Genomic DNA, 15,454 nt, shown 5'->3' on the forward strand with positions numbered 1-15,454 from the left:
ACTTGTGACAGGCATTTTTCACTAGGTTTTTTGACATTCTAGAGGCTAAGCAGTTAACGTGTTAATCTAAAAATATAAAGGAAGACTGACGGATAATGAAAACGACCATTAGGTGCAGCCCTAACACTAAATTAACAGAGAAAGCAATGTTGTTTTAGGAATAAACGTACAAAAATCAAGTCATTTTAAAGGAAATATTTTTAAATATCTTCATTTAGATGTTTTATATGACATATATGATTATTACTTGCAGCCCTAATGGTAAATATACAATATTCAATGTTGGAAAATTTGTCCTTTAGGAACAAATCAACAAAAATCATGTCATTTTCCAAGAAAATGATTTTAAAAAATCTTCCTTCAGCTTCATTGTTTACTTTTATATTACTGAAAAATTATTATTTTAGGTCCTTGGACGACTAGTTGAACAAGATACGACATTTAAAAATGGTCTCAGAACTTGTGCAAAGCATTTTTTAAAAATATTTTTGACATTTTATACATTTGACTGATTAACTGATAACAAAAATAGAGTAACACAGTGTTAGCTACAGCTCTGACAGCAAATATACAGTTTAGACAATATTTGGACACAGTCACATGTTAGTCAACAGGATAATTAAAAATGTTAAAGTAATTTGACTTTCAGCCTTTCAAATCTGATTTTAAAACACTTCATCTAACTTACAACAGGCATTTTTCAAAGCAGAATTGAACAGTTTGTTGCCAAAATAGTAAATACAAAATATCCCCTGCAGTGCCAAACCATTTAGTCAACAGGAAAACTGATCAACAACAATTGTAAATCCTTTATCAAGGAAAAATCCTGAACATTTACAAGTTGTTATAATATTATGACAAGCTGTCACATAATGTGCTTCTGTAAGTGAAAATATTCTTTGACAAAGCAAAATCAATACCTGCAACCCCTAAAAAATACTACTTTATCATGCAAAATTCAAATATATTAAGAACATGGTTGTGCACTCACATATTGATGATAAGTGACTGATTAGACCTGTTTCAGTGGTTATTAATCAGCTAAAAAGAAGAATGTATTTGCTGAATTTTCTGCATCATTTCCAGTTTTTGGCTTCCCAGTTTCATAACAGTAATAAATGTGCAGCTCTCGGCAGCAGGTTGAGCACAGAATCCAGCAGGGGTTTTGATGAGTTCATTAGGAGGCCGCGTCATTTATGCACAGTCACACATAAGGCAAAGGTCAGCCAGGATTACCCAGGTGGCCACTGCATGTGGGTGTCAGTTTGATTTTCAGACTGCACTTTAACCACGCTGTTGCTCCACAATCTGGTAACTACTTTGAAATCACCACACCGTTGCCATGTCGCATTGAATTCAATGTCAAGCATGCTCATTTTGGAGCCGGAAAACAGCAAGAGAGGGACAGTTTTGCATTTACTTTGGACTGTTTTTTTTAATATCAGGAGGAGAGTGGGGAAGTCCGCACCACTTCACACTGTGGTGGGAATAGAAGAGGGGGGCAACAAGGTAGGAGGGGGCAGAGGCGATAAAGCTCCGGCAGGATTCGATCTAAGGTCAGTGGGGGAGCACATGATGCTGCATTCTGCTATGTCAAAGTGCCACTTTTTAAATACATTTCAGAGCTGAAATGATCATTTGGGATAAAAGAAGAATATATCCGAACTATAAGTAGTTTGATAAGCTCCTGCTCGCCTTTACAAATTGCTATTCAGGTGGTCTGTATTCATAATTCATCAACACGGGTCAGGCTGATGATCATGTTGACTTAACATTTGGTCTGACATTTCAGCCCTGCTCACGCCTTTCATTAGTTCTCGCCACATGCCACCTCATCAAAGTCAGTTACACAAGAGAGGAATGGAAAAAAAAAGACGTGAAGAAGTAGAAAACCTATAGATAAAGGCAGAAAAAAACAGATTATGATACAGTATAATGATAAAACCTCATGCATGCAGCGCTCGTGATATTTGCTCATTTGATCGTTTTGTTAAACAAACGTTGCAGAAGTGGGATTGACGGCGAGGAATAAATACAGACACACTGTAATCCACCAAACACACACGTGCGCAAACACACCCCTGTAACCCGCCGATCTGAAGCTCAACCCGCCTTTTCTTGCGGTGAATCTGTATCGTCAGTCATCACCCAGCGCTTCCCTAATAGCGAACGAGTCAGTGCCAAAAAAACGTCGCAGCGCAGAAAAACTGGAGCAGCAACACATTTCTGCCAATAACAACACCGCCATGTTGATTCCAGTGGGGTGATATTGGATGATATTGACTGTAGGGAGTATTGCTGTGCTTCTCAAAGTCGTTTCCAACCAAAGCAAGGACACCGACACACATCATGCACACACACACTCCGACACGGGTGCTGATCGGAGCGCAGACAACGAACAGGGGGGAAGCGGAGGCATATTGACAACCTCCTTTCTGCGGGTGACACTTCTCCATCAGTCCACATCAAACAAGTGCATACATGCAGGCTCACACAGAAGCATACACTCTGACTGATTGGTCGCTACGAGCCTGTTCCAACCTGTCAGCCTGCTGGACGTAATAGAAGACCGAATAAACTGTCCTGTGTATTGTATTGAGTGTGTGCGTGTGCAGAAGCAGTAGGTGTGTGTGGCGAGCTCATCATCTCTGTAACTGATGGTCATCTGTCATCGCACAGTGTTGATAATCTTCTTAGGGACAGGGGTTTGTCTGAACAAGGCGAACACCAGTCTATCTACTGTATCTGGAGAGACTAATCTGTGTTCTCATTTACTGAAGCCCAGACGGTGACAAAGTGGTCTGGCTCGTAAAAATGAGATGAATCGCAATGAAGGTTGTCAACGGGATGATTGTGCGAAGGCGATGGAAGAAAGGAAATACGGAGCTCGCTTACCTGCGACTTGAACTAGATCTGCGGTGGTCACGTTCTTGGGGTTTTGGCCAACTCTGAACGTCAGCGCAGGACCCAGGACGCTGCAAGATTCACAGCAAAGGAGGAACAAAATCAGCAGCTGTAGTTAAGAGGAACAGCTGGACATTTTAAGAAGTATTCCAAAAACATTCCAGTATTCCACAGCCGCCTTAAGTTGCTTCCAGTGGCAGGAAATGCTGCTGCCACTGGTCTGTGAGTGTGTGCGTGAATGGATGAATGACATTGTAAAGTGCTTTCTAGGACTCATTATGGTTAAGTAGACCTTCAATAATGGATTGATCAATAGATTAGTTGTTAATCGTTTAATCAGTCGCCAACTATTTTGACAATCGGTTAACCTGGTTGAGCTTTTTTTTTTCTGAAAAAAGACCTAAATTCTCAGATTTCTGCCTCACAAATGTTAATATTTTCAGTTATCTTTCCTCCTCAAGATATTTGAAGACATCATTTTGGGCTGTGGGAAACACCAATCGCTGTTTGTCACCATTTTTGGACATTTTATACACCAAACAAGTGATCAATTAATCGACAAAACAGAATAGAAGAGAATTTGCAACAAAACTGGTAAATAATCTTAGTTCATAATAAACAAATGTCATTTATTTAATGATAAAAACAGATTGACAGATTAATAAATCCTTAGCCGCAGCCCTCTTTAAAAGGTGCAAAGTAAGTGCAAACCATTTATCATTATCATATATTCAGTGTCTTCACGAGGATTAGACGAGGACATTGATATGCTATTGGTTTGGTAAATATGAACCCAGCAGCAGGTTAGGTCAGCGTAACGTAAAGACTGGAAACAGTATGGAAACTTGTATTTGTCCGTTTATGCCATACAAAAAAACAAAATGTATAAGGCGAGACAATGCGTGGGACTATTTTTTTGACCAGACTATACATATAGGTTTTTCTGCAGGTTACACAGACAAAACATAAGGTGCTGTTTTGTGAGCTTTAGACATGCAGGTGGGTGGATTTTGTGGGTTTTTGTTGCAGTCAGACTAGCCATTTTCTCCAGTTTCCAGTTTTCTTTATGCTAAACTAAGTTAACCTGCGTCTGACCGTAACCTTTATATTTACTGGACTGATTTGTGAGTGGTATCGATCTTCTCATCTCATTCTAAGCAAAAGATCACATTTCCCAAAGTGTCACTCAGCTGTTTCAAAGTTCAACTATGTTTAACTCGACACTGCATGCAGAAACTGATAAAGGGCATCGATAATAAGAGGAGAAACTGTAAATACCCTTTCAGAAAAAAACATGCGGAAGATCATGAGCTTGGCTTTTCTTTTCAGTTTGGATTTGGCCAAAGAGCAAAGTACAGTCATCAACTGAGCACCTTGTTTTCTTTTCACCTACAGTAACCTGCCTGCACTCCATGCACTCATTCTCCTCTGTCTGGGCAGGAGTCAGCTACAGACTTCTCTCCCTGGAGCAGAATAAATGTTGAAGGTCCCCGAGGTTGGCCATGAAATAAAATCTAACAACCCCAGCCGACTGTAAGAACTCTCAGCAATGGTCAGGGAAGCGCAGCAATGCGTAGAAGAAAAAAAAACTACTCGTGTCTAGTGCAGCATCCCAAATGAAAATATTTCTTTAAACAGCTGGAAAGGGAGATTTTTAACAGCTAAAATTACAAATAAGCAGCAACTTCACAGCCCTAATGGTAGCTCTCTTTCAAAATAGAGCTCAACAAGGAAACAGGAGAAATTAAGAACCCGACTGGGAAAAATCAGCAAGAAATATGGTAATACTGGAATGGAGCAGTGAGATAATATTCCTCAGATTTTGTAAAAATGAAAATTAAACCAGTAACACCTGAGATGATGATGAACACATGGCACGAGTAAACAAATGATCAATATACGAGTCAGATGCATCACCCCTTGAAGTCAGTGAGACTTTTAAAATGCCAGAACTGAGCAATCTGCTTATTATCATGCGTTGCATTCAGTCCTATGTGGCTCATATTCTTAAAACAAGTGCAAAATCTGCCATCGAGGTGGGAAAATTTCAACTTGTCTCAACAATTTGTATTATGAGTGGAACTGTCTTCGCTTCTGTCAGCTTTCATGTACTCTTACTGACACATATTTGTAGAAAAATCTCAAAGCGGCCTGATTTGTTTGTGTATAATTGACTGTATCTTTTTTTTTTTCTACTGTAACAGCAGATTTTGTCACTTGCTTTAACAAAACAAGACTTTGGGGGCAAAGAATAAGGTACTTTAAATGGAAGATTTCTGTTGTACAATTATTTTGCATGTTTCATCTGATTTTTATGAAAATAAAACTGACATCACAGCACGCATTAAACAAACCAATACAGTGCCAGTTTACAAATTATGCTGCTGGGTTGGACATTTTCCAAGTATTTTCACATTTACTCCAGTCAACCACTGACTGTTAGAGGACCCTTGAATCTACAACGCAATGGAAATGTGGATTTTATTTCATGTTTTACTTTTGTGAAGGGCTTTAGATTATTGTTACTGTTTGCAAATTTTCATAAATCTATGTATAGAAGGAAGAAACCATGAGATATTCATGCAGATTTGGTTTTTGGATGCAAAAAAAGAAGTAGGGAAACAAGGGCCTGAAGGTTTAAGCTCTTTGAACGCTCTTTAGGTTGCCACTGGATTGTTTAAATGCAGACATAGTTCAGTATTTATGGAAAACCAAAAGTTCAAAAGCTCATTTATGTCACAGTTGAGAGTCAGACGAGTAAATCGATACCACTCCCAATGCCTGTGCAAAAAATATGAAGCTACAAGGAGATAGCTGTCTTAGCTCAGCATAAAACCTGGAAACTAGCAGAAATTCCCAACTCAAGAAATAGTCTGGCACATACTGTATAGTGACCCTTTCAGAGCTGTGTTAATCAGTGACCTGTAGAGGGGTTATTTGGGCTCCTTCCAGTTTTTACACTAAGCTAAGCTAACGTTCACCTCACTCTTTAAATTAGAGTATTATACTATATACCTGATTTAGGAGGTAAAATCTGACTTTAACAACCCAGATATTGTATAAAATAGATACAATAACAAGCTCACGGACAGATGGGGCCAATGTTTAGTCGAGAATTTACTGACAGCTGACAATAAGTAACTGTGAAAACCCGCCCCGCTTTTCCACCAAGCCACCGAAACCTTTCAGTACGTCATCGTGTCTGAACTGCTATGTCCTGGAGAGTACATTTTTAGTGCACTCGCTGCCAGACTGTACGACAGAGAGGCAGATTCATCAGACTGCCAGAGTGCTGCCACCCAGACCCGTTCACCATCAGTCAGCCCCGCTACAGATGCAGCGACACTCCCTCGGCCAGGAGCGATGTATGAGCCAATACTGCCAGACAGACGGACCCGACCATGCACCGTTGCATTTGTGAACATGATCACACACATGCTCCTGCACACACACACACACACACACACACACACATAGAGAGGCCCGGCCTTCACCTGGACTCTGTTTGCTCTCGTAAATGTCAATGTTTCCACAATCTTTGCCCTTGCCTCCATTCTCCCCGGCCGAAGGTGCTCCGCCTGAGATCTCAATGCATCTCAAATTGAACTGACGTGATTTTTTTATTTATTTCTTCTTTTTTTCCCCAAGCCACGCTCAAACCTTATTTAAATATACTGGCAGGGGACAAACACTGCCACAGTTGGGAGATGAAGTTAAGATAGATAAGTTATCTGGAGGACTTCACACTGTCTCCTGTGTTATCGGACGTGTGAGCTTGGACTTCATATTAGCTCTGCTGGTGGGACGAGATGAGTGTGTGTGTGTGTGTGTGTGTGTGTGTGTGTGTGTGTGTGTGTGTGTGTGTGTGTGTGTGTGTGTGTGTGTGTGTGTGTGCAGGCTGGTTGGCGGGATATTGGCAGCAAGGGTGTGTGTGTGTGTGTGTTCCTGCACAGACTGTGTGTGAGTACGGCCGAACTTGTGAGTGTGTGTCCCACTCCCCCTAGTGTTTCTGACGAGCAAAACACTTACGTCATCTAAAAAAAAAAAAAAAGAAAGAAAGAAAAAAAGAGGCACATATTATCTCCAGCCCATCATCACCCAGAACTGCTATTTCAAATCTCTGTTGAAAGGGGGAATTTTTTTTTCCTGATTACTGTAATAGCAAGCTCAAACATAATTGTGTCTGAAAATTTTAACAACACACACTCGCACACAGAAAAAAAAAAATCTAAAAAATCCAGCCTCCTCCTCTTATACGCTCTGTCCGGAAGTCATCTCCGCCCGCCTGTTGTCATATTTGAGTATCTCTTGTCGTCTCTTACTATCAGGGCTCATCAGAGCGAGGGAACGACGAGAGGCCCCCGAAGCAGGGCGGCGTGCTCTGACCCAGCTCTCGTATTCCAGACGACTCATATTCAGACAGAGGCTTTCAAATACTCACCTGTCGAGGCCGCGCAGCAAGAGGCACAATGAGCTTGCGTCATGTCCTTCGCCTCGGCTGTTTCTACATGAATGCGCTTTCATTACTTTGCAAAGGGGAAAAAGAACGAGATAAACAAGCCAGACAGAGACGACATTTTCTGTATTTGTCTTCTCTATAGAAGTGTGTCAATACGAGGTGTAAGACAGAGTGAGCTCTTCTGTGGCTTTTACACTGGCTTAACCACTTAAATGTGCTGTGAACAACAATATATATACTCGCAAATGCACTGCACTGTAGAACATACAATTCGTACTGTGTTCCCCTTTATACAGATACACTGAATAAGCCGTGAGTAGTTGTTTGCACTGTGACCATGGATGCACAGAGAAATGCCACTGGGTTACTTTAACACTTAAAACTAAAGAAAACCAAGTTCTGTAGTTCTATGATTGATTTACGACGGACATTGGAGATGGATGGTTTAACATTCATACTGAATGTAAAAATATGAGAATCATGTCTGTGCATTTAGATGTGGCTGAGTTATGAGTCCAAGAAAATTAATTTTGATATAAATTGCGTTAAAGACCCCCTCCAGTGAAGTTTTTACATTGTGAGTATGTGCATGTGGTGTTTTGATGTGCTAGAAAGCGAAATAAGGAGTCAAAACCACGGCTGAGCATTTTCATCTTAAAACTGCAATATACTGATGACAGTCTCAGAAAGACGGATTCAGACTTTCAGGGTTTCTTACATCACAAACCTCCAAAAAAAACCCCAAAAAACTATCTTGTTAACTTGCAGTGTGTGGCCTTCTGTGTCATTATTCTTCTTCAAAATTGGTTTTCGGTTGGAACATATATGATTGAATAACTGCAATATTAGATTTTGCCATAGTGTAGTGTAGAGTAGTTTTACAGTGTTTGAACAGAGTCATAGGTGAGCTGGTGTGCTCGAGCTGCAGTGAGTGGGAGGAAAGAGAGTATTGCGTTCATAGATCTGCATGCAACAATGTAAAGTTACATCTGAGCCAATTTTAATGCAAGCATGGACTAATTTCATGGGGAAAAAAAATCAAATATGCAACTTTGACACACAGAGAGTTTTAGGGGTTTGAAGGAATACCCTGGCCATCTGAAAATATAGTAAACATATACAAAATATTGTGATATAATGACATTTAATTCAATATAGCTGTGTTTATGCATGTCATTACATTCCAGGTAAACTTTGACTCAAGTCAAAATGTGAAATAGCTACATAACAGATTCACTATAAAAGCTGTCAAATTGTGAGATGTTGTTTTGGTTTAACATTTTCGTCTGTCGTGTGTCTATGTCACACGACTTTGCACATAAAAAGAGCAACAAACTTGGCATTACAAGGTTGGAGTAGTGGTGGAGGGATTAATCAAACACAGGATTTTTACCTAGGAGACTGGAAATCAAGTGCTGTGTGGGACTTTTCATTTTACACTTCTCCTTGAGTGTCAATGTTTGATTACTGTTTTTTGTTGCACTTTTTAGTCTCTGCTTGTTTTTCTTCATGCAAACATTACTAACTACTTGGTTAGTCTTAGGAAAAACATCAAGGTTTGGGCTAAAATATACCCATGCAAATTCTTCAGGTGTTTTTTTTAGGTTGTGCAGGTCCCAGGTCAAGAATAGCCCTTAAGAAACACAACAATCTCAAAATTTTACACCTTTTTTTTAACTGAAAATAACATTTGCACTGTGGACTAATGTAGCTGTTATATAATTTGGTGTGAGACCGGGCTGCCAAGAACCACCGTAACCAATTTTGGTTGTTCAGAACAAAATTTGTTCTGAACAATTACCTCAGTCTTGCAGAACAAAAACAAAATACAAAAGGGTTTCAGGAATACTAAATGAAAAATAATTTGGAATCATCACTGAGCTCTTTTTTTCAGAGTATTATAACCACACAGAATTTGTCAGCAATACTATCTATCATTATACTAGCACCATTTTTGATCAGAAAAGTGAGTATTTTTAGTTTTAATAGTATGTTTTTTTGCACTTTAACTAAAAGTAACTCTTCAATACACTAAAAAATAAGTCGTGACCCATTGCCACTGCTTATTTAAATGCTTGCTTAGATGATAAATATTCAGATTTACTGATTTACATAAACCTTTTAAGTTGCAAAGATTGCTTTGATGAGTTGTCTTGATATTTTAATGTTGGTAATTATACCAACTTAATATTGTGAGTAATTTAAACTGAAATGTCTGTGTTAATCCATTTAAAAATGAAATAGAAGTTTTTAAAAGTTATTGAATTGGCTTGGTCAGTTTTTTTTCTCTACCTTAAGTTCAGAAAGTCTGTAAAAATATAAAAGCTCTTGTTTATGCTACCAATTATGAAGCAACTGGTCATTCAAAACACTACTGACTATAAAGACTAGTTCCTGCAACTTATTAAAACATGTTGGTTGAACATAATTTCTACAGAAATTGCCGTAACTAAAGAAAAACTGATGAAACTGTTGCTTTAATTTTTTTCTTGAGTGTAAACCTTTGTTTTTAGAGTGCAGCAGGAGCTGTAGCAGTCCTGTGATTAAGTGTTACTACTTTTAATTGGGGGAAAAAAAGTGTTTTGTTTGTGAATGATTTCATCAGCGTCCCCATAATGACATTAATCATTTTGTGCGTCAGTAGTTGAATCAGAGTGATAAGAAATGACAGGTGCAATAACCAGATTAACTAAATCAGTGCCGGCACGATTACATGTCGTGCTGTTCCGGCTTTAAAGATAGAGATCAGAACGCCTCCTTGGTTGCATTTATTTTGAGGTCACTGTGTGTGTTTTCAAAGCACGAACAGTAGACACAGAACACACCGACAGTTTTCCCTCTCAGTAACTATTATCCGAGCCAAAATACTCTGTATCTACAGTTGCAGTGTAGCCGCGCACTGCAGTGCAGCGGCTTTGGTGTTCATATGCTGTGGGTGTTACTGAACCACCCAGACTTCACTTCTCCTGCAGGAGCGTCTTGAAAGGCTTGTCAGATCTTAGGCGAACACATCTCCTCTGCCTCCTACATGGTCTGACACCAAATGTACAGCAGAACCATGGTACGAGCACAAAACAGCCTGGGTTCAAGGACAGTTCGTCTGCTCATTAATATTTTAACCGCCTCCTGCTGGACTACTTTCTCTATTTCCATCTCTCTATCCACTGCTGCTTCCCTTTCTCTCTCTTCCTCTCCTTGCCTCTAACTAAAAATCGTTTGATGGCTTGACTGCTCTCTTTTTGACAAGGCGTACAGTGACAATAGTGGCGAGGCAGTGTTTTGAATACAATGGAGACATCAGTGTGTGTCTGGAGGTAATTAGGCCTGATTTCTCTCCCTGCGAGAAGTCAAACACTGCAAAAGGTCAGAAAAACAACAAACGCCTACAGTCTCTGGCAGTGTGGCATAGCGTTTTCACACAAACAATCCTCGAAGCGACTGGACAACCTTCACTCTGTTTCTCTGAGCTCAAAGGCACAAAACAAAACCATTTCAAATACTCTAAATGCGGCCAATTATCCTTTATTCGATATATAGCTTGTAAACTGCGAGGAGAATCATTATATGTGACAGTGGGGGATGTTTGTGTCTGTACGTACGAGAGCTGGGTGAGATCGGCGGCGTGGAGGCTCAGTCTCTGGGTCAGACGCTCCATCAGGTCCAAGCCCTGGTCAGTGGTGAGGGAGCTGGGGGAGGAAACACACAGCGAGGCGTCACATTTGGAAGTTCACACCCGTGCAACATACCCGCAGCCACTCAGCTGTTAAAATACTATTTTTTTAGGGAGATATTGCCACAATTCATACCCACAAATGGGTCATTGCACACACGCAAAGCCATGGCTGTCTGAATGGATGTACTGCACACATTTGCACACTCATAGACACACACACAAGCACAAGCAAACACACAAAGCAGTGTGTGCCAAGGGAAAAGGGATCAGCTGCCTCTTCAGGCCTGGTAAATCACCTGCTTTTTCCCAGCAATGAGACAAACAATAAGGTGCAAATGGAACCTGCATGAGGTGTAATGGCTGTATCATATGGACACTCCATTCTCTCCCTTCCCCTTCCCTCATCTTTCTTCTTCTTTCACCTACATTCACTTGCTTTCTCCGGGCGCGCACGTACGCTCAAAGTAAAAACATGATAACAGCGAGTACACAAACACTCCGTGCACGCGCCCTCACGGTGAGATGAGAATAATAAGGTGCAAATGGAATGGAGGTGAAGTGTAATGGTGGTCTGATAAAGCCATGCCTCATCTCAGCTCAGTCCACGGCTGCTCTCTCACTCAGAGAGTAAATCGCCAAGGAAATAGACCAAACAAAGGCAATCTGCTGGCCAGCGCGCCGTACGGAGGAAATGAGAAGGGCATCCACACAAACACACTTAGAAAGCTACTTTATTGCTGACAGCTTAACCTGGAATCACTAAGGCTGCCGAGTGACTGCAAGGTGACATGCACCAAGAAGTCATGGATCATAATGAGACATTGTTCAAATTTTGTTACCACTCCATAGCAGGGAAATGTGAAATAAACTGGGAAACAATTTCATGCAACACTGAGTATTGAGTGCAATATCACTTATACGTGGCGTTTTTTTCAGACACTCGGCATCATCTCAAGTTAAAAAAGGAGGTTTTTCTGCGACGTATTCCAGTCAGAATTATGCTGAAATATTTTGTTTAGCCCGCATTTGACACCACATTACAGCAGCTTTTCTCTAACAGAACAGTGTACCGTGCACAAGTGGCTGATTCACTCCACCTTTGAGAGAGTGGGAGGTTTTTTCTTCCCTCCACTTTTTGAGGAGGTTTTGAAAGTTAAAGATTCACCGAAGCAATTCCAGACACGTTTGCATCCCTCTGCGGTAATTCTAGCAACTGGAGAGCTCCAGGAGTGACTTGGTTGTTGATGCTAGCACTTTTCCCCTTGGGTTTCTCTCTCTGTCTCTTTCTCTTCTATCCATACCTTTCCCACTTCCCCCTCCATGTATACCACCCTCCTTTCCTTTCCTCTATTCCCCAAACCCCCCACTACCACCGCCACAATGTCAGGAGCTGTCAGATAAGCAGGTTTGCGTAGCCACACTGCAGGGTGCGAAGAAGCCGGGGATAACAACTGTGCAATCATGAGGTCTGCAGCGAATGCAGAGACGCCTCTATAGGCCAACTATAGGTGTCCACTCGGTGGGCCGAGGAGAGACAAGGAGGAGGAAGATATTTCACTCAGAAGGTGACCTGCTTCTTTCCCCTGGCACATACTCACCTATATTGTGTGTTTACGTCTTAATCTGCTATTCCTATTTGTGTGGCAGTACGGTGACAAAGACTGTACCCATCGGACCTCTATGAGACTCCGCTGTTGAACAGGTGAAGGACAACCCACTGACACTGGACTTGATAACGCCATAAAGGGATTTGAGAGCGGGCCAGAGGCGAAGACACAGTCGATAGGAACTTATCTTTGCTGAGCCTGAGCTGAGTGAGAGGTAAGAGAGCCGGAGAGAGAGGGAGCCTGGCTACCCTTCCTGACAAAGTATCATCATTAAAGCTGTAACACAGCACAGTAATACCCACACACTGAGGGATTTATCATCGCCGCTATTGTAATCAGGTACAGCACACACTGAGGATTTCCAACTACAGTATCCTTCTCCACAAAGACGTGAACATGTGGGAGGTTTTGACAGAATTTGCGTCTCTTAAAGGCAGTTTAAAGTGAGCGAACAAAGCAGATGAATGCTCGGTGTTCAGGTAAGTAAAATGAGTCCGCCTTGAAATGGGTCCAGGAGTATGACGGCTGGTGGGTGGAGCAAAAACTAGGAACTACAATATCGAGCCTTAAGATTGAGAAAGCAACTTAAAAAACATGTTTTTGAGAGCAGCGAATAAAGAAACCAAGATTATTGATATACATTAGACTAATGCATGTGTCTGAACTGATGTAAACAATATAAAACAAGCCACAGATAACATAAATGCAATTCATGAACATTCAAGTCTACATTAGCGCAGGTTTTACTATTACTATTTATTATTATTATTTAATTAGTACATGTTTATGTGTTTAAGGAGAATCATCATGGAATGTCCCATATCACGCTGTAAAAAAATTCTATTTTTATGGAAAATAAGTCTAGTAGTTTTCAGTTGTAGTTTTTTTTTCTCAATTTTATAGAAAATTGGGTAAAATTACAGACATTATCTGTAACTCAGTAACCCAACTGTTATTTTAAGTATTGTGCCACTAATGGAAAAATGCATTTCTTTCTGTTATTTTCAGAAAATGCATCATATTATTTAAACAGAGATTTTTTCCATTCCTCAAATTACATACAAATTTATTTAAATTGACGTATTGAGTATATAAAGGCTTATGCCCGTACTACAAATTTAACATTTTTTTTGTAAATTTAACGTAAATATTATCAGTTTTATGTGAATGTGTTTTTTTTTTCATTGAAATTCTGTGTGTATCTTTTGTTTCAAATTAAGCAAAACTTTTTTCATTACATTCGACATAATGTAAAAACCTTTTAAAAGACAAAGATGCATTGCTCCCTTGTTTGAATCTGTTTGTTTGGTTTAATCTTCCAGGCATCTTGCCCCCTATGTGACCCTACAGTCTTTGCAGTGACAGTGCAACAGTTTTTTGGGTGATAAATGAGCTTAATTGTCTTAACCGTAAGAAAACACATGTCTAGGGAGTCTTGCATTGTCACCACACTCCGCTGCTGGAGCTTATAATGCCCTCATGACTGCTTATATTTTTGCATTTTGTCACGTAGATATTTACTTAAGGTATTTATTTATTTATTACAATAAAACTTCTATTTTCAAAAACTCTAGTTTCAGTCTCCACTCTGTGTTGCACCCATAAGCCGGGTCATAACACATAGAAAGTTCTAGTTTTTCAGCTCCTCCGGGGGAGTTCTGCAGAATTATGTGGTTGATATTGTAAATTTTCATCTGAATAAATGAAACAAAAGTGTTTTGGAATTGATGATGGTGTGCACTTTATTTGTGTGCCAAAATAAGATTGTTCTTTAACAATCTTAGCTTGTGTTAACACTTTATTGAAGGTGTTTGATTGTAATAATTTAGTAAAAACCTGCAAAACAACAGTGCTTCACTGCAGAGCGTTTAGGTCTATCACTTTATTGAGGGTGTGTTATTGTAATGATTCAGGAAAAACCTGTAAAGTAACAGTGTATTTCCTAAAACAGTGAAAATGTCTGTACATTTATTGTTTTTCCACTTCATCTGAATAAGGATATTTTACTTTAATCGTACAGTTTTGCTTGGTAGCCGTTGCTGTTGTCATCTGAAGGTGCTTTTAAAATATTTTTACAGCGCATGTTTGTCTCCAGACTGGTTTCTATATAAATATTGTAGACAACTGAGGAGGAGAACACATAACTGGTAACACAAAGACACAACAAATACTAGATAAAACACCTTTAAATTCTAATGAAGACACCTCCTTATTCATGACAAGTACAATTATATTAAAACATAATGAACCAGTGCAACCAAGTGCAGTCAGTCACAACCAAACCTTCTAACTAACCATCTAATATTTGCAGATAGGATTCCTGATTATCAGACATAATCATATTTTGTATGCATTATTTATAGTAATATTTGTTTAGACACCAAATGTCTAATTCCTCTATTTCTAATCACAAGCACCAGCTGGATTTTCCCATCTGTCTGGATTTATTTAGCTAAAAAAAAAAAAATCAATACTTACTCTGAACATTATGATTTAAACATGAAATAAGAATCTGAATGCTGTAATATCTCTATTTAATATTGCTAGTTATAGATTAATGCTGTGTGTAAACTTTCATTAGAAAAACATGATATTGATTATTTGGTTATATTACATTTGATACATTTTGAACTTTATAACTTTCTAATTTTTGGATAAAATTCCGCAATAGCTCAGATTTTACCTTCAAAACTGCGGACAGTATGTGTTATAACTAATATGGAAAAAATTGATTTTTTTAGAGACTGAAACAGCAGCCTCACTGGGTTTTTTTCTTGGCTGACTTCCATTCCGTTTTTATAAAAAGGGCTT

General features: G+C 39.5%; 1 protein-coding gene across 1 annotated transcript in view; it reads right to left on the reverse strand.

The window, feature by feature from the left end:
- Positions 1-15,454, reverse strand: part of ptprn2 (protein tyrosine phosphatase receptor type N2) — a 137,148-nt gene that overhangs the window by 80,512 nt on the left and 41,182 nt on the right. Inside the window, exons 9-10 of the mRNA XM_023297648.3 lie at positions 10,963-11,049; positions 2,896-2,975 (exon numbers count right to left, since the gene is read on the reverse strand). Coding sequence (XP_023153416.2) covers positions 2,896-2,975; positions 10,963-11,049 — 167 coding nt within the window. The remainder of the gene's footprint in view (positions 1-2,895; positions 2,976-10,962; positions 11,050-15,454) is intronic.

The sequence above is a fragment of the Amphiprion ocellaris genome, chromosome 22, assembly GCF_022539595.1.
Source record: "Amphiprion ocellaris isolate individual 3 ecotype Okinawa chromosome 22, ASM2253959v1, whole genome shotgun sequence".
Classification (NCBI taxonomy): Eukaryota; Metazoa; Chordata; class Actinopteri; family Pomacentridae; genus Amphiprion; species Amphiprion ocellaris.